Consider the following 20,091-nt stretch of genomic DNA (forward strand, 5'->3'; position numbering starts at 1 on the left):
TTCATTGATGAAGGACAGAGCAGTGTTAGCCACAATGAAAATCAGGATGGTGATTATAACGTAGCACTGTCAAAGCCTGCCCGGTCATAGGGGGGCAGGAACACTGTAAAACCATACTGGGAACACCAAATTAACGCAGAGGATAAACAGGCTTCTCAAATAGACAATAAAGGTACTGGGCTAGACAATGTTTATCATGGAAGGGAGGCACGAGGAAGAAAAATAAAAAGATGGAGGCTTTTTATGGGGGTCTCACAAGCACTTATTTAGCCACATTGACTGAGCACAGCGCCCATCTTTATTAAGCATAGCAAACACAAGATGATGGACAGAGTGCTGAAAACTTTCAAAAGCTCAACCCCAGTCAAGAGATCTGGGTTGAATCCATTTTCTTTGCTCACCATGCCACCACAGTTTGGACCCAGCCACATGCAAATCAATCTTGACCCTGATCCTCATGGGAACAGTCCAGTGCAAACTGCCAGGCCAGGTTCTTCCTGGACCGGAAACAAGCATTGTGGGACAGGTTTCGGGGAATCAACCCTCATCAGCCAGGCTAGCTTGAATCCAGTGGCACAGCAAGCAAGGGACGCATGTCTGGGAACACCCTTGGTCACTAAACATCGCAAACACAAGATGATGGACAGAGTGCTGAAACTTTTTAAACACACCCCAGTCAAGAGATCTGGGTTAAATCCATCGTACTTTTGCTCCCCATGCCACTCCAGTTTGGACCCAGCCATATGCAAATCGGTATTGAGCACCCTTCTCATGGGAACAGTCCAGCCCGAACTTCAAGGATTCAAGCTAGACTGGCTGATGAAGGGTGATACCCCGAAACCGGTCCCAGGATGCTGATCTCCGGTCCAGGGAAGACCTGGCAGTTTGGGCTGGACTGTATCCTTGGGGAGCAGGGTCAAGACTAATTTGCATGTGGCTGGGTCCAAACTGGAATGGCGTTGCGAGCAACAAAACGATGGATTTAATCCAAACCTGTGAATGGGGTTAAATGTTTGATTTGTTCAGCATACCATCCATCTGCTTTTTGTGTGCATTTTTTATATTTATTAGGCAAGCAAAAACAAACTTCCTAATCTAGTCATCTCCTCTAGACAGCCAAAAAACACCACAGTGCACACACACTGTCAATGCCACTACCATTCTATTGTTGTCACATAAATGTATGTAAATTGAATATGCTACTTACCAGTATGCATCTGTTCTTGGCATGTAGGGCTGCTGACATTCATATCTGTGCATAGATCGCCGCCTAGTGTTGGGTCCGGATGTTTGCACGTTGTTGTCCTGGAAGAGTCTTCGAAGTATCCTGGGATAGGTGACTCCTCCCCTGGACTACAGTGCGCATGGGCATCCTCTCGATCCTCAGATTGTTTTTCGCCATTGTGGCAGTGATGGAGTAGATACAGAAAGTGATGACCATGCTTACAGTAATTCTGAGAGCTGCAGCTGCTACAGGCGCAGGGGAGGAGGGAGGGCGATATGAATGTCAGCAGCCCTACATGCCAAGAACAGATGCATATTGGTAAGTAGCATATTCAGTTCGAGGCATGTGGGCTGCTGAATTCATATCTGTGCATAGAATACATAGCAGTGCCCTCTATTAGCGGCGGCTACCAGTGCCAGCTGCAGTGGTCTGAAAAAGAGTTTTGAGAACAGCCTGTCCTACAGCTGCCTGCTGTTTTGATTGCACATCTACACAATAGTGTTTGGTAAATGTGTGTGTAGTGGACCAGGTGGCTGCTCTACATACATCATGCAAAGGAATGTTTCCTAGGAAAGCCATGGAGGCCCCTAACTTACGTGTTGAGTGGGCTCGTGGGGGAATCGTTAATGTGCGTTTAGCCTTTTGATAGCAAATTTGAATACATTTAACGATCCATCTGGCTATACCTGCTTTGGAGATAGCGTTACCTTTGTGGTGTGGGGCAAAGGCAACGAAAAGCTGTTTTGTTTTCCTAAAGACTTTAGTCCTGTCGATATAGTACATGAGGGCCCTCTTTACATCTAGTGTATGGAGTGCTCTTTCTGCGACAGTTTGTGGGTTTTGAAAGAAAACAGGCAGTTCAATAGTTTGGTTCATGTGGAACTGCGATATCACCATGGGCATGAATTTGGGGTTGGTACGTAGTACGACCCTGTTTGTGTGAACCTGTATGAATGGCTCATGAACGGTTAGTGCCTGGAGTTCACTAACTCTTCTTAAAAAAGTGATTGCTACTAGGAAAGCTACTTTCCAGGTGAGGAATTGAATCTCGCATGAGTGCAGAGGTTCGAAGGGTGGACCCATCAGGCGTGTGAGGACCAAGTTGAGGTTCCACATTGGAGCCGGTGGGTGGCTTGGAGGAATTACTCGTTTGAGTCCTTCCAAGAATGCTTTTATGGCCGGCACTCTGAATAAAGAGAGGTGCTGCCTGTTCTGGAGATAGGCTGATATTGCGGTCAAATGGACACGTATAGAGGTGTATGCCAGATTGCATCGGTATAGGTGTAAGAGGTAACAGATTATGTTTTGGATGGATGCGTCTAGCGGGTTAATGTCATTATTATTGCAATAAATGACGAATCTTTTCCATTTGGCTGCATAGCAAGCTCTGGTAGTGGGTCTCCTGGCCTCCTTAATGATGTCCATACAGTCAGGTGGCAGGTTAAGGTAGCCAAATTCTAGGACTTCAGGAGCCAGATTGCCAGGTTCAGCTGTTGCGGATCTGGGTGCTGAATCTCTCCATGGTTCTGCGTCAAATGCGCGGGTTTGATCCGCAGCCTTTGATGCGGCACCACGGAAAGTTCGAGAAAGGTGGTGTACCATGGCTGGCGTGCCCACGTTGGAGCAACCAGGACAAGTGTCAGTGAGTGTTGTCTGAGTTTGCGTGCCACCAGCGGTATCAATGGTGCTGGGGGAAAAGCGTACGCAAATCTGCCGGACCAGTTCATCCATATCGCATTGCCCTGCGACTGCGGATGTGGGAACCTGGCGGCAAAGCTTTGGCATTTTGCGTTTTCGCTTGTGGCGAAGAGGTCTATCTCTGGATGACCCCACCGCTGGAAGTACGGTTGGAGTACTGATGGGTGCAACTCCCACTCGTGCATCTGGTGGCTGTGTCTGCTGAGCAGATCCGCCATCTGGTTGTCCTTGCCGGGGAGGTGTTGCGCCATGAGGAACATGTTCCTCTGAATGGCCCACTTCCACTTGCTCTGAGCCAGATGAGACAACTGTGGAGAGTGTGTTCCTCCCCGTTTCTGTATGTAGTACATGGCGGTCATGTTGTCCGTCCGGATCAACACGACTTTGTTGCACAAGTGTACTTTGAATGCTTTCATAGCCAGGAAGATTGCAATCAGTTCTAGAAGGTTGATGTGCATCTTCTTTTGTTGTATTGTCCATAGTCCCTGCACTGTGTAGTTGAGTACATGAGCTACCCATCCCTGGAGAGACGCGTCCGCTGTCAGTATTATTTGTGGAACTGGCTCTTGGAACGGTCGGCCCTTGCAAAGGTTTTGTGGATTCCACCAATGCAGAGAGTTGTATGCCCGACCGCTCACCAACACTACATCTTTTAGTTGCCCTTGAGCCTGATTCCATTGACGTGCTAAGCACTCCTGAAGCGGGCGCATATGTAGTCTCGCGTGTGGGACTATGAAAATGCAGGAGGCCATCATGCCTATCAACTGCATAAACACTCGCGCGGGAAGGGAGTGTTGGGGTTTGAACTTGGAAATCAGCATTTGCATGCTGTTGATTCTCACTAAATTTGGCTGAGCTGTGGCCGCCAGAGTGTCTATGGTCGCACCTAGGTACTGTTGTACGTGTGCGGGTTGGAGATGTGATTTTGGGTAATTTAGTGAGAACCCCAGACTGTGAAGAAGGTGAATGGTGCGGGACATGTGGTTGGCACATTGCTGGGCTGACTTTGCCTGAACAAGCCAGTCATCCAGGTAGGGGTAGACATGAATGTGTTGCCTCCGTAGATGTGCAGCCACAGTAGCTAGGCACTTTGTGAAAACCCTGGGCGCCGTCGTCACGCCGAAGGGAAGAACCTTGAATTGGTAGTGCTGCCCTTGAATAGTGAACCTGAGATATTTTCTGTGTGATGGGTGAATGGGTATGTGGAAATACGCATCTTTGAGGTCTAGTGTGGCCAGGAAGTCTCCCTGTTTGAGCAGTGGGAGGACTTGTTGCAGGGTGAGCATGTGGAAATGCTCCGAAAGAATATAGCGGTTGAGGGGTCTCAGGTCTAGTATAGGTCTGAGTGACCCATCCTTTTTTGGTATTAAAAAGTACAGGGAGTACACCCCTGTACCTTGCTCGTGGACGGGTACGACCTCTATTGCGCCTTTTTGCAGCATACTTAGCACTTCCTGCTGTAATAGCGCTAAGTGCTCTGAGGACATAGGACGGTGTTTTGTGGGTATTGTGGGTGGAGTCGAGGTTAATTCTAGGCAGTAACCGTGTTTGATAATATCTTTGACCCACCTGTCCGTGGTGATGGAGTTCCACGTGGACAGGAACCTTTGCAACCTTCCCCCGACAGGTGTTGTGTGGTCGGGAGGAAGGGAGAGGGCGTCACTGTTTCTTCTTGGGAGAGGATCTGGTATTGCCGTATCCTCTGCCCTTTGTGCTTGAACCACGATGTCCACCCCTGGTGTTTTTATCGTAGGTACTTTGGGTGTTGCCCTTGTTGTAGGTTTGCTGTGACCCCTGTCCTCTACCTGCTCCTCTATTGCCGGGGCGACGAAAGGAGCCACTCCGAAAGGTCTGCGTTTGGAGAGCCCCCATGGACTTTGCAGTGTCTGTGTCCTTTTTTATTTTTTCTAGTGTGGTGTCAACCTCTGGCCCGAATAAGTAGTCTGGGTTGACCGGCTGGTTGAGGATGTTATTTTGCACCTCAGGTTTGAATCCGGAGATTCGTAACCAGGAGTGTCGTCGTAACATGACGCTAGTGTTTATGGCTCTGGCAGCTGTATCTGCGGCATCCAGTGCACACTTGATGGATGCGTTTGTGAGGAGCTGTCCCTCTCTGATGAGGATCTCTGCTCCCTCTTTGTATTGGTCAGGGAGATGTTGTAGTAAGGTTTCTAGTGTGTCATAATGCGCTCGGTCGTAGCGAGCCAGGAACGCCTGAGTATTGGCAATACGCCATATGTTAGCTGCTTGGGCTGCAACCTGTTTGCCGGAGGTCTCTAACACCTTGGACTCTTTGTCCGGGGGAGGAGCATCCCCAGTCGTCTGCGAGTGCGCCAGTTTACGAGCATTCGCGACTACTATGGAATCCAGAGGCAACTGTCCTCTAATATAGGTAGGATCCCCAGGCGCTGACCTATATTTTTTTTCGATTCTGGGGTTTATTACTCTTGCCCTGGTGGGTTCTTTGAAAATGTCCTTTGCTGGTTTGAGGACACCTTTCAACATGGGTAGAGTTTTAACATGTCTTTCTGAGGATGCGAAAGTATCCATGAGAAAATCGTCCACGATGGTGTCAGAGTGGAGTTGAACACCATGATTGGCCGCAGCACGTTCAATGAGGGCGTTGAATGCGGCAGTGTCCTCTGTGGGAGACGTTTTTGCACCATATAGCTGCGTGTCCTGCGTATCCATAGGTGCGTTTGAGTCTACAGGGTCATCCCAAGCTTGGTCACGGTCCTGTTGGCCTTCAGGGTCCATTTCTCCGGGGTAGGGGACGTGGTCACCTATGTAGTCCTCCAAAACGTCGGTTTCGGAGTGTGTCGGAGAGAAGGACTGTGGATCTTGGTGAGAGGTATGGAGAGGCTCGTAAAGAATTGGTTCCGAATCCACTGGCAGCTTTTTCTTTAGTGGGATCCGGTAGGAGTCCAAAGCTGGCTCGGAAGTTATCTTCCTCTTGTGAAGCATCATTCTGCCTGTTGCGGCATCGATGATGTGTGAAGGCGACGTCTCCGTAGGAGAGTGTTCTGCAGGTGTGATCCTGGTGTGGGTGACACGTGTTCTGATTTCGAACAGTTTTGGCGCCGAGGATGGTGGCAGGCCAAAAGTGATGTTGGCCGGTGCCGGAGAAGCTTTTTGAGCCTTTTTCGGCTCTGAGCTTTATGTGTCCTGGAGGGCCGCCTTATCTTTGATGCGTTGCAAGGATGCTGAAACTTGCCGCACCTGGAACGCCGACGGTTCTTTGGCGCCGACCGGTTCCGTCGAGGCAGGCGTGGACTTCTTCGGTGCCACGGGGTCATCGAGTCGAGGAGAGGTAGTAGCTGTCGACGGCGTCGATGATTGTGCCTTTGGTTCTGCTTTCGAAGTGGTGTGAGATCCAGCAGCCATTTTGACCTTTCTGGTCGGAGCCGATTGTTTCGGTGCCGGGAGCCGAGGCGGTTTGGCGGTACCGATGGTCTTTTTCCGTGCGTCGGCGCCGACGTCGGCTGCTGCAAGCTCGGCACCGAAGTCCCGTTTGGTGCGGTCGGTGCCGACGGGTTTGGCTGGCGTCGAAGGTGTGGTGGGCTTCGATCCGACCAGTGTGACTTTCAGTTTCGGTTTCTGCTGAACCGATACGGCTTTCGGTTTCGATGAAGGGAAACCAGCCGTTTTGGGTAGTAAAGGCTGCCGCTGAATGTCCGAGGCCGGGCCAGAGGGCGGGGCCGAATGGATGCGGGATAGGTCTTGGGTAAGGCCCGAAGGCGATCCCTCGACCGGAGCCATAGACTGACGCACTGGGATATCCACAGTCTGTACGGGTAGGCCTTGCTCGTCACCGGAGCTACTCTCTTCGGCCCCTAAGGCCTCATTGTAGTCTCCTACCTCGGTGTCGGCTTCGTCTCTGTGAAAGAGTTGTTCTTCGACGTCTTCCGATCCGGAGTCGTGTTCGGAAGCGGGGCTGGAGGGTAGGTTCTCCACGTCTTCCACATCTTCGTCCTCGGCGTTGAAGATTTCGGTCGGGCCGGTGACGCTTGCTGCGCTTCGAGCCTCGCTGCTCGACGATTCCGGAGAGTCTTCTTGGATCGGAATCGGGCACAGGCCATACATGTGGACTCGTCGTGATCCGGTGAAAGGCATTTGTTGCACACCGGGTGGACGTCGACATGGGGATATTTCGCATTGCATACAGGGCACCGCTTGAATGGCGTCCTCGATTCCATCGTCGATGTCGGGTCGATGGTCGGGTATGATGCGAAAAAGTTGGTCTGGAAGTTAGTAAACTAACAAATAACTATCGATACCGATCGGGAACAGTACCGACGCGAACTAAAGGCCTTTTGGCCTGTAAAAAGTTTGTCCTAACTTGAGTCAAGATAAGCACATCCGAACCCAATGGCGGAAAAAAACAATCTGAGGATGGAGAGGATGCCCATGCGCACTGTAGTCCAGGGGAGGAGTCACCTATCCCAGGATACTTCGAAGACTCTTCCAGGACAACAACGTGCAAGCATCCGGACCCAACACTAGGCGGCGATCTATGCACAGATATGAATTCAGCAGCCCACATGCCTCGAACATACTATTACAGACAGATAACCCCACTCCATCACCGTCCTCTCCCTAAATGCATTGCTGGATCGCTTTCTTACCTTTATGATGGGTGGCGCTATTGCCAGGTATTTATCACCATTGTGATAAGTGATTGACTCCTGCCCTATGATGATGGCACCGCCAAAGGGCTCAGGAACTAGAGAGAGAGAAAAATGGTAATTTGAAAATAAGGAAATATCACACTTTTACGCAAGGAGCACAACCTTTTTGATGACCAACATATCCCCTCTGTACAAACCCAGAAATGGGCTGGAAATTGCTCACCAAAATATCGAGACAGAGTACTCAATTAATGCCCAGTCCAAACGTAAACCTGCCATAAAAGGCCAAAATTCAGAACGTGCCAATTAAACAGCTGAAAGGTTCTTCAAATGCAACACTAACTTGACTAGAACTTGGGATGGGGTATTTTCTTTTGGGAATAACAGATGGACTTCACAAGATTGCAGCCTGCAGGACTGTCACTCATCATACTACCGCACCTATTGGCAGCATCTGGCAACGGTAATCATGCTCTCTAACTTGGGGGAAGAGAGTAGCGGGCAACAATGTCTTGGATATGATTTTGCACTGTTAAACTGGTCACTCTCAGCAGACTACACTGCTCCTCTGTTTCTTCCATCAAGTAGCTGGTAAATGGCAGTGTCCAGCAAGACTCCTCCGTAGTTCTTGCACCATTTAATGTTTACCTACCCTTTAATGTTAGCTTATTTTAAGTTATAGGGTCCAATTTTCACTTACGTAAATAATAAATCAGGCTTTCTAGAGAACCACAAAACAATCCTGACTATTTCAAACACATCCGGGAACTGCTTTTCTCCCAGGTTTCTGTGGATGCAGGATAGCTATTTACATTTTGACTGCATCGAAACAGAAATGCTTATGGTGGCAAACCGCTTTGGTCCTCAGTTTTGAAGCCATAAATAAAGAAACCCTTTCATTGCAGGCAGTAAGGAACTTGGGCATTCTAATCAATAAGGAAAATGTTACTTACTGTGTTATTAGCTATTCATAGTATGTAGTGCTGTAGATTCAAATGCTATGCATACACTTGCCATCTTTTGTTGCACTCTGATGTTTGAAGGTTGTATTTATTCTAAGAGGTCTTTCAAGTCACGGTATGTGTTACGACTCCTTTCTTAGTAGACAACAAGCATGTGCAACAACAACTTCATGTTAGATTGTTTTTCACACAGCAGGTAAGAGTATATATAGGGTGGCGAGTGAACGTAGCAAGATAGCTCATTTATAACAGGTAATGACAGAAGGGATCTGCAACAAAAAAAAGCAGGTAGTCCTAAGGAGGTGCTTCACAGTCCTGTGTGCAAGCTGACAATTCGACTCGAAAAAAAAAAAAAAGACAGCCACTGCTGAAATTTCAACATTCTCTGTTGGCTGGGGTAGGCTTACCCTGTGACTGCGTCTAGGCTGAACTCTAGGTACGGCTGTACCTGTAAGGGTTGATGGTGGGAACTAGTGGTATTTATGGTGAATCCCAGGCTGTGTAGCAGGGATATTCCTGCTTGAGTATTGGCTAGGCACTGCTTCCTGTAACTTATTTCCTTCAAGGTAGGGGAAGACACAAGTGCCACCCCTCCATAAATGAGTGCACTTCTTGAACACCTTTGGAGCAATGTGTAGGAAAGTGGGTGTCTGTTGCAGTAACCCCCCCGCCCACACTATTTTCCAGACTACCGATGCACTTTCACTTGATGTGCCCCTGTCAATCAGGTTCCCAGGGCCTGTGTTCTTTCCCCAAAATTAACCCAATTGGCATCTCTGGCCGCAGGTCAGCCCCTGGTAAATGGTACCACAGGTAAAACCTCTAAGGGCTACAGCACTTATTGTGCCACCCTCTGCGTGTTTTGGTGCAGAACAAAGTGAAGAGTCGATGTGGCACACATACCTGTGTGCCGTGCCTAAAACCCACTGCCCTGGCATAGATCAGTCACCCCTCTAGCTGGGTGCCCTATGCCAGTAATGAGGGTACAGGTGCATTAGCCCTGTACCCCTACAGTGTCCAAGTCCATCCTTAGACATTATAAGTGCAGTGCTGCCATTAAGAGTATATGGTGCCGGGAGCTTGTCATTACAAACTCCACAGCACCATAACGGCTACATTGAAAACTGAGAAGTTTGGTATCAAACTTTTCAGCACATTGAACTCACACTGATGCCAGTGTTGGATTTAATGAAAAATGCACACAGACGAGAGGAGCCTAGCGCGCAACCAAGATGGACGCATAGGCACAGGGCTCCCGGGACCCTCGCGGCCTCCCACGTCTATCCTGGCTATAATCCTGTTATTCTGAAGGAATATTCCTGGTGAACCGAAGCGGAGGTGATTCCCGTTTTCGGAACTTAAATCGGACTTTGGGAACTCGACTTATCCTGTACTCCAGAAAGAGGCCTGCTCCGTGGCGCCACCCCGGACTCGGGCTGGCACTGTCCCCGAGCTCCAATCGAACAACAACGGCTCCAGGGTCTTGGGCGGGCCCGTCCCCCCCCCTGGTTTCACTTTCGTTTTTTACTTTCCTCTACGAGTCTGGTGGCGAGCGCTCGCAGTCGCTCTGCGTTGGGTCCGATCTGTAGCGGTCGAGTGGCATTGACAAAGGGGGCTGTCCATCAGTCAGGTGAACTCCCCAGGGTGATTGCTGCACCTAACAGGTATACTGGATCTGCTCTCCCTGCTGAGTGATGACGACCCGGCTGGACGGTGACAAGCACAAGTCTAGAGCTCCCCGGAGGGGTAGCTACGTGCAAGCTAACAACATGGACCGCTATGCCCAGCAGAAGGGATCTCCCGGCTTTCAGATGCAGCCAAGGAGGGCCCGTCACCCTCGACGGAATTGTCACTACAAGATGTCATGGGTGCCATCGACGCCATGAAGACCTCGGTCGGCCAGCAATTCGACTCGCTAGCCCACAAGCTGGACACCGTGTTGATCGATATCAACTTACTTAAGGCGGATCTGTCAAAAACTAGTGAGAAGGTCAAATCGCTCGATCTCAAGTCATCAGGCCTCAAGACGGATGTCTCTGAACTGCAGACGGAGATCCGTAGTTTGCGGGCCAGTTTGCGGGCCATCTGCGACCTCTCTGCTAAGAGACTGGAGGATTTTGAAAGCAGGGCCCGGCGGAACAACGTACGCATCATCGGTGTGCCGGAGAGGTCGGAGGATGGGCCGGTCGATCTCTTTGTGGAAGATCTGATCCTGACCAAACTAGCACCGAAAGGCCTCAGCAAATTCTTTACGGTGGAGCTGGCACACAGAGTTCCGGGGGGCCGGCCGAGGCCTGGGGCCCCACCGCAACCTATCATTGCCAGGATATTCAACTTCAGGGACCGTGACGCAATCCTGCAGGCCTCCCGTGTGCTTGGCCCGACGAAATGTGACAATGCGGATATCAGTTTCTATCCTGACTTTACACAATCGGTGCAAAAACAGCGAATGGGCTTTATGACTCAAGCGGCGGCTGAGGGACATGGGCTTGAAGTACTCTATGCTTTTCCCGGCCAAGCTACGTATTGAACTGGAAGACCGGACTCATTTTTTCGACCGGCCCGAGGCGGCTGAGGACTGGCTTGACACTTTGCACCGTCGGCACGGCGGAGAGGAACGAGCTGCGGATGAGGGTGGTGGATCAGCGGACCAAGGGTGAACGAATGACTTGTGGTTCCTTGACAATTTTGTGTTCACCCCCGACTCGGGTTTGATGTACTGGTTTTTCTTTTCTAGGACTGCATTACCCTTCCTTCATCATTGGGAGGCCGCGGGGTATCTGGTGAGGTTCTTCCTCCTCAGGGGGGTGGGGGGGGGGGGTTTCCTTCTTTCCGTAGAGTAGGTTTATGGTGGGGCGACAGGCACACTGCGAGTTGGGGTGGCTTAATGGTCTTGTGCAGGGGTGCAGGGTGGGGGGGTGTGTAGTGGGAGTTGGGGGGTGACGGTTGGGGTGTTGTTTTTGTGTGGTGTTCGTTTTATACCAGGCAATCAGTGCGCTGTTTTTAGCTCTCAACGTGGGTGGGGTGTCCGTTGCTGTGGAAATGGGGGGTAGGGAATTGCGCATTTTAACATGGAATGTCAATGGTTTGGGGGACCGATTGAAGCGAGGGGTGGTGCTACAGTATCTGAAACGTCTCTCTCCTGATGTGGTTCTGTTGCAGGAGACGCATTTGGTGGGACACTCATGTCATGCTATGAATAGAAAGGGCTACCGTTTGGTGGCCCACTCTGGTTTTACTACCGGCTCCAGAGGGGTTGGCATCTTGGTTCGATCCTCTCTCCCGCTGGAAATTGATGAGGTGATACACGACGACCTGGGGCGCTACGTGGTGTTGGTGGGCCGATGGGAAGGACGGACTTTGTGTTTGGTTTCAGTTTATGTCCCCCCGGGGTTGCAAACCACTACCTTTGCGGACTTGGGAGGGTTGCTGCTTGGGCTCCCGGAGGGCCTCTTGCTGGTGGGTGGTGACTTCAATTCTGTGGTGTGGGGTAGAGAGGATCGGCACCCTCCCAGAGACCTCCCCGGGGCGCACTCTTGGCTGGGTGGCTTTATCGACACTATGGGGCTTGTGGACTGTTGGAGATCAATGCATCCGGGGCTCGCCCAATTTACATTTCACTCTGGCGTCCACGGCTCCTTATCTAGATTGGACTATATGCTGATGCCGGCCGCCCAAGCCCAAATGATCGGGGAGGTCAGACATCTAGCCCGTGGCATCTCTGATCATTCCCCGGTCCTGCTCCACTTAGATGTGGCCATGGGGGCAGAGGGGAGGGTGGCCCCGATGAATCCCTGGTATTTGCATGACCCCACAACTCGTGCCCTTTTGGTTAAGTCTCTGGACCGTTACTTTGAGGAAAATCAGGGTTCAGTCTCATCGGCCGTAACGTTGTGGGAGGCTTTCAAGGTGGTCATCCGTGGGCAGGCCCTATCCTTGATCTCCCATGCTGAGAGGCGTAAAACTGAGGAGGTGGTACGCCTGGAGTCGGACATAGCTGACTTGGAAGAAGATCTCGGGCGGGGGGTCACACGGGACAAACTCCATGCCCTTTGCCTGAAACAAGCGGATTACAGGGCGTTGGTTACGGATGCTGCCAAGCTCGCTAGTAGGGAGCAACAGGGGCGCTTGTATGATGTTGGTGACAAGGCTGGAAGGTTGATTGCATGGCTGGAGAGGAGAGAGCGAGCGAGTCGTGTGGTCCCGGTGATTGTGCGTGCTGATGGTGTGAGTGTTACGGATCTGGGGGAGATTGTGAGCTGCTTTGCGGACCATTTGCGGGACGTCTACTCTCCGGTCTCGGAGAGGCCAGAAGACGACTCTCGTCAATTGCTGCGAGATATTGCATTGCCGTGCCTTTCGGTCGATGATAAAGAACTGCTGGACACAGCGCTTACAAACGATGAGATAGCATTGGCGATTCGCTCGGTCCGTTCAGGAAAGGCTCTCGGCCCTAACGGCCTTCCGATCGAGCTCTACAAGCTTCGTCCAGATAGGTTGGCACCTCATCTCCGCGAGATGTTTATTGCATCCCGAGAGGCCGGCGCCCTACCGCGTGATCAACGACTAGCGACCATTGTGGTGCTTCATAAAGAGGGCAAGCCGCGTGATTGCTGTGCGTCTTATAGGCCCATCTCACTCCTAAACGCTGAACCTAAGATTCTCGCTAAAGTGCTCGCTAATCGTCTGATTAAAGTCATCGGTGACCTGGTACATCCGGACCAGTCTGGCTTTATTCCGCACCGCAACACCGCGCTGAACCTGCGGCGCCTCCATGGAGTCCTCGCGAGAGTTGACTCTATTCGGGAGCCTGCCATTTTGGCGTCCCTAGACGCCACGATGGCGTTTGACACGCTGGAATGGCCGTATCTCTGGGCGGCGCTGGCTAGGTTTGGTTTTGGACCTGGATTCATTGGATGGGTGAAGTTGTTATACGTGGAACCACTGGCGCAGGTGGTGGTGAATGGTAGAGTTTCTGCCCCCTTTTTGCTTGGCAGGGGCACGCGGCAGGGTTGCCCCCTGTCCCCGCTTCTTTTTGCTCTTGCGTTGGAGCCCCTGGCGGCGTGGCTCCGGTGGGAACCCTCCATGACGGGTATTCGGTGGACACCGACGTTTGAGGATCGCGTGTCACTCTACGCAGATGATATTTTGCTCTATCTCACCTCCCCGCGGAAATCGTTGATAGTGTTATTTGATGTATTGAACTCCTTTGGTCGCAATTCGGGGCTTGTCATTAATTGGGTGAAATCCTGTGTTTATGTGCTGGTTGGCGACCCCCCTCTACTCCCGCGTGGCTGTCCAATTCAGATTTCACATTCTGGATTCAAATATTTAGGTATCCACGTATCCCTCGATCCGGCGGTCCGATATGCTCTGAATCTGCTGCCCCTGCTCCAGCGGCTGCGGGCCGATGTAGCTCATTGGCGTAAGCTCCCGCTATCGCCGCTTGGCCGGGCAGCCTTATTCAAAATGATGTCTCTTCCACGCTTTCTGTATGCATTGCAGAATACGCTGGACGTGGAGCCCGCCCGATATTTTAGTGAGGTAGAGAGCTTACAGAGGCAGCTAGTTTGGGATGAGAGACCGCGCATTGCTCTCGCTAAATTGACCCTACCGTGGTATGACGGTGGCATAGCTCTCCCTGATATTAGACGATATTATTGGGCGTCCCAGTTGGTGGCGGTGAATCATGGGACATACGGCCCGGTGGTGAACCCCGCGTACGAGATGGATAAGCTACTGTTGCCAGGCAGAGATTTCAATAGGGCGCTTTATTCCACGAAGGGAAGTACTAAATTGACCGGTCCTACGAAAAATGCGGTGCGCGCCTGGCACTGCGCCACCGCTGCTACGGGATGGACGGGCCGTCTGTCTCGTGCGACTCCACTGTATGCGTCGGATGCGTTGGGAGGTTTATGGCGTTCGAAAGGCTTTGAGAAGTGGGATTTGATCGGAATTAGTCGTGTGGGGGATCTTTGGACGAAGGGCGCTTTTAAACCGTTTAAAGCTCTTCAGACGGAATATAAGCTGAGCGATAGGGAGTTCTTTCGTTATGCGCAGATGCGCCATGCGCTACTTTCCGCTTTCCCGAATCCTGCAGATATCCCCGAAGCCTACCCGTTGGAAGATTGTCTGCTTGATGGTTACCTGCCAGATAGTACTATTTCCCTGATCTACAAAAAACTGATTAATACTCGAGCGGACCTTCTCACACATTTGCGAGAGGTCTGGGTCGCTGATGGCCTAGAGTTGGATGACGAGGACTGGGTCGCAGCCGTAGCCTCACCGAGGGAGGTTGCTATACCGGCTCGCCTTCGATTTGTGCAGTTGAAGATACTACATAGGGTCTCTGTCACCGGTCCCCGTTTGCTTCACATGGGTTACACAAGTGATGGTCTATGTTGGCGCGGTTGTGGCTTGCTTGGTACTTTTCTTCATATTCTGTGGGAGTGCCCGAAGGTGATACGTTTCTGGACTGGTGTACATGCAGTGATGGAGGAGGTTACGGGTGTGGCGCTGCTCCCTGAGGCTCGGCGATGTGTGTTGAATGTGTGGGAACCGACTGACTGCGATGTGGCACAAGAACGTTGGGTGACTTTGGGCAACATGATCGCTAAAAGGGACATTGCGCAGCTTTGGGGGTCCGGTCGGCCCCCCACAGTTGCGAAATGGAAAGAAAACATGGATTGGTGCATGTTCCGAGAGAAGACTGTGTACGTGGCCAGGGGCAAACCTAGGGCATGGAGTAAGATGTGGAGTCCCTGGAATTCCTATCGGGGGGATATCTGCGCCCCCCCCTTGGTGGTCGCACCAGACGTAACGATGTCCCCTTGACTTTGATGTTCCTGGTCGCTTTGCGGGAGTGATGACCGACCCTCTCCCTGCCCCCCCCTGCCCTTTTTCACGCGAATAAATGTGTAATTGGCTGCGTTGTCGCTGTTGTCCCCCGCCCATGAGAGAGCAGGTCCCTGTTAATGGAGTTCTTTTGCCTGGTATAAGTTTCTTTTTGTTCTTTTTATTTATGAAAAAGTTAATAAGAAACCTTTCTGTAGTATTATGTTTAGTTGTGGGCGGCTGCAGCCGTTATGTGTGCGGCTCGCTCCGGCTCTTCTGACTGCTGTGTTATTGTCTTCCTCCCTTTACTTTACATTAGTGGCCGGCCCAGGCGGTTGTAGGCCCATGACTGAATATTCGATGTGTAAATAAAGGTTTAAAAAAAAAAAAAAAAAAATGCACACAGACGGCATCTTCGAGATGCCCCCTGAAAAATGACCAGCATCTGGTGGGTTGCCTGACTGGTACACACCAGCCTGCCACCACAAGACAAGTTTCCAGACCCCTAGGGTGGGAGCCTTTGCTCCCTGAGCTCAGAAACAAAGCCTTTCCTGGGTGGATGTGTTCACACCTCCCCCAAGCCATCTGTGGCTGGGAAGCTTCAAAGGCCTGGCAGCCTTTGTAATCCGACCCCCAGCCTCGAATGATATCAGGAGCAGGCCCCCTTCCAGTCTCCCCTCCTTTTCGGCAGGAAGACAGGCGGGAAAAACTAGCCAGCCCAGAAGGTGTGCCCACCTCTGCCAACTCCACCCCTCAGGTGGGGGAGGTGAGGTGAAGCCCACTCTTCAGTGCCCGCCATCTTGCAGATGGCAGGCACTCCCCAATCAGGATTAGGGATTGTGCTAACTCCCCGCACGTGTGGTGAGCACACCAAGGGTGTAATCACCCTAAGGTCAGTAGCCCATCGGCTACTGACCTCCAGACCTCTAAAACGCCCCCTAAATACATTATATAAGGGGCAGCCCTGAACCAAGAAAGCAGACTCCCGCAACCTAAGAAAAAGGATAAGGGACGACACGCAGGAGACGAGACTGCAAAGAACAACTGACTTGGCCCCAGGCCTACTGGCCCGTCTGCAGTTTCCAGAGATCCTGTGCCAAAAATCGTCTTGTCTTGCAGCCAGCGACCTCTAGAACCCCTGGGAGGACTGACTGCCTTCAACAAAGACCGGATCTCCTGTTAACAGCAGCTCTGTTCAGAACACCAAAGAAAGACTCCGAGCCTACTGAGGAAAAAGAAAACAGAGGCCTGGAACCACCACTGCACCGGTCGCGAGCAAGGTCCCCCAGCGCTCCAGAGTCCGAGTCTACCGTGGGTTTACCCCTCCAGGACTCCCCAAGGTCGCCTGCAGCCTCTGCACGGAGACTCCCAACCACAAGTGGCCCGGTAAGGTGAAATCTGATCTCAAAAGACAACCCTGCATCCAGCCGCCCTGCGCCCTGGAGGAAAGAACCCAAGGTGCACCTACGTCCCGGAGCCCTCCAACTTACCTGCCCTGCTGTTGATTCCTCCTGGACCGAGCCTGCAGCTGAAAACCAAAACGAAAAACCCCATTGAAAACAGGTCACCTGATGCCAAAACAGCCCCCTGCACCCAGCCGCCCCTGCGCCGCTGCAGGTGCACTTTGTGTGCTCGTCAGCAGCCACCAACCGGAGGCCCCATATCCCCCATTGAATAACATTGGGCCTCAGCACTCTGCACCCGGCCGCCCTAGTGTTGCTGAGGGTGTAACAAGAGTGCATCCCTGACCCTGGGGGGAACCAAGAGTCTAACACCAGAACCTCAATTCCCACTACCAAATACTTAACTCAAACCGATAAAACTATTTTACACCATAGGATAGCGTGGAGTTTGATTACCTACAGAAATTCTTTAAAATAACACTATTTAACCAAAACGATTTTACTTACCTGTTTAAAGGAAATGTCCTAGAGTAGTATCCAGACATACTACTCTGAGTAAGAAAAGTAATCTAAAAAGTAACTTACCTGGTATTTTACTGAAAAGCCCATTCAATTCTATGTACTGTATTTACAAAGTATTGCATTTCTCTGCAACCATCCTGTAAGTCAAAACAATGTGCATATACAATTTTAATTCAAACTGTTTACAAACTGCATCACTACTGTAAAGTATTTATTGCTTACATGTGCCAGGCTTGCTTAGTTCTAGAAAATAAAATAACTAAAAGAACATTTTTATACAAAAACAATTGGTCTGAAGTTCAGTCTGAGTGTGTGAATTCATTTTCTGACTGAGTGTGTACAACAAATGCTTAACACTGTCTTCTGATACTGCCTTACTGCTCGACCACACTACCACAAATAGAGAGTGAGGTGCTATCTAACTTTATCTCTGCCTACCTTTGGGGTTCCACTGGACTCTGTGCACACTATAGCTCCCTTTGGTATAGTATATACAGAGCCAGCTTCCTTCACCATGGTGATCCAGAAATTAAGCATTTTGAATTGGTAGTGCTGTTCACTTACCACAAAGCAGAGGTACTGCTGGTAGTCAGGTTGGATAGGTACGTGAACATAGATATTCTTGAAGTCTAATGCCATCAGGTTGTCACCTTATTGGAGCAGAGGAATGATGCCCTGAAGGGTTGACATGTGAAAATGCTCGGGCACAATTTATTTGTTAAGATGCCTGAGATCCAGGCTAGTACTGAGGGATGTCCTAGGCTGTAGCCATGATGAACCAGCACTAAAACCCACTGATCTTGACTGATTTCCTCCCAGCATAAGAGAAATCTTGTAGTCTCTCCTTGACAGGTGAGGTGTTATGGGGGAGATAGGGCAAGCCACTGCTTGGAAGTGGAGCACCTTGGAGCACCTTTAACTGGACCCACCTCTGCCCTTTTTGTTGAACCGCTTAAGCACCTCTGGTGTAACACCTTCCTGCCCGATGGTGGAGGGATTGCTCCTGCTTTTATTAACACTGCAGGTTATCTGGGGAAGTGAGCTTGGCTCCTCCCTGCAACCACTGTGTCAGAAAAGAGCACCCAGGAGCTGGAGTGTGTAGGATACCCTTAGATTTGTCAAACTCTGTCCTTGAATTTTCCTGTAACCTGGGGCCCAAAGAGAGATGGTCCATTAAATGAGAGGTTATGGGGATGCTGCAGAGTTTGCCCCCGTTTAAACCCAGAGATGCAGCACCGAGTGCACATAAATCTTTAGCATTGCACATGGTCTCGCCCTCAGACACTATTTTCCTCCCATTTCTTTCTAAGCTCCTCAGGAAGGTGCTTCATGAGCTTCCTGCATCTCCTCCCACTGTGACATGTCATAGTGGGGGGAAAGAGCCCGACAGTTGGCTACAGGTCAATGGATAAATGCCCCTACAGCAACTCTTGCCTGCTGCATCTATCTTCCTGATCTCCTTTTTAGGTGGCAGGGCAGAGTTATGCCTTTTTGCAAACAATATGAATCATCAGACAATCAAGGTGGAGTTGGATGGGAAGGGTGCGTGGCCCTTGATGTACACAGGGTCATTGGGTGAGCGTTTGAAGTTCTCCATCTTGGGTGTTACTGCTTTCATCTTTACAGGCTCCTTACAAGTTTCGGGTGGATTTATGCAAGCTCTTGAGCACAGGTAAGCGCTGCCTCACCCGCTTGGATTTGGAAAGCATCTATTCACTTCCACATTATGGAGAGCCAGGGCTCACTGAATGACTTCATGGTAGGCCATGGTACCGACGGGGAGAGGATGCCCTGACAGTATAGATATCTCAGGGGTCATCTGTGGGCCTGGACCTAATGCCTCAATAGGACCAAAAGGGCTGCCTGAACCAGGAAAGGTGCAAGGGGAGCCATCAGGAGATTTTATTCGAGAAAGAGCGGGGTAGTGTGAGTGAACGTGGCGGTAAAGGTGAGGGAGGTGGTGGTGGCTGTGGAGGTAGAACATAGAGAAAAGGGTTAGAGCTCCTGTCTCTAGGCCTCTTCAGTGCCAGGCTTGGGGGGGAAGCCTCTTGAAGCCTCTGCAGGATGGTAAACTCTGGCTTTATGTGCAGAGAAGGCAGTATGGCACCCTTGGGCCACGTAGAGATAGATGGCTGGAAAGGGAAGACACCCTTGTGCGTATCCTTCTTCAGTTCAGAATCCATTTCCATATGCCCACCACAGCCCACAGGAGGCAGACGCCCTGGAGGCAGCAGTCTCCTATGCACAGCCACGGTGCTCTACCTCGGCATGAGACCTCTTGTGAGGCCTTGGGTGAGTGCTGGAACCAAATGGAATACTTAAGGCCCTGGAGATGGTCTTGGCTCGAGTGCCGCTGGTCTTTGGTTCAATGTCCTCTTCCTCCTCCTGTTTGGAAGAGCTCAAGGAGACTTTTCAGACTGGGGGTGGCCTGGACTGTGGGGAGTCCGGAGAGGCTGGCCTCTTCTTTGTCTGTGCCAAAGGGATCCTGCTTGCCGAAGTTATAGGGGAGTCAATACCTCTCCTTCCGGTAGGGTACGGTTTTTTGGAGCACAGAGCAAGGCACGAGTCAGTCACTATTCAGATAAAGGCACAAGTTGCAAATGCCGCAATGACAAAACCACAAGCACTTGGCATGGTAGCAGGCGCAGGCTTGGATGGGAGCCTGTTCCATCACCTCCTTGTGATCCTTATTCTCCGTTATCTGAGCTCAATGGGGGCACATGGTCCTCTAAGGGCGTGGGCTCCCCGCATATAGGGACTGGAATGCTGGTCACCAGTCATAAGAGGGTGCTTGTGAAAGAATGCATTGGAAGTCATCC

General features: G+C 51.0%; 1 protein-coding gene across 1 annotated transcript in view; it reads right to left on the reverse strand.

Moving 5' to 3' along the window:
• DDB1 (damage specific DNA binding protein 1) overlaps positions 1-20,091 on the reverse strand; it is a 990,203-nt gene that overhangs the window by 741,384 nt on the left and 228,728 nt on the right. Inside the window, exon 6 of the mRNA XM_085648506.1 lies at positions 7,549-7,646. Within this exon, the coding sequence (XP_085504632.1) occupies positions 7,549-7,646 (98 nt within the window). The remainder of the gene's footprint in view (positions 1-7,548; positions 7,647-20,091) is intronic.

Source organism: Triturus cristatus, chromosome 3_2 (assembly GCF_964204655.1).
Source record: "Triturus cristatus chromosome 3_2, aTriCri1.1, whole genome shotgun sequence".
NCBI lineage: Eukaryota > Metazoa > Chordata > Amphibia > Caudata > Salamandridae > Triturus > Triturus cristatus.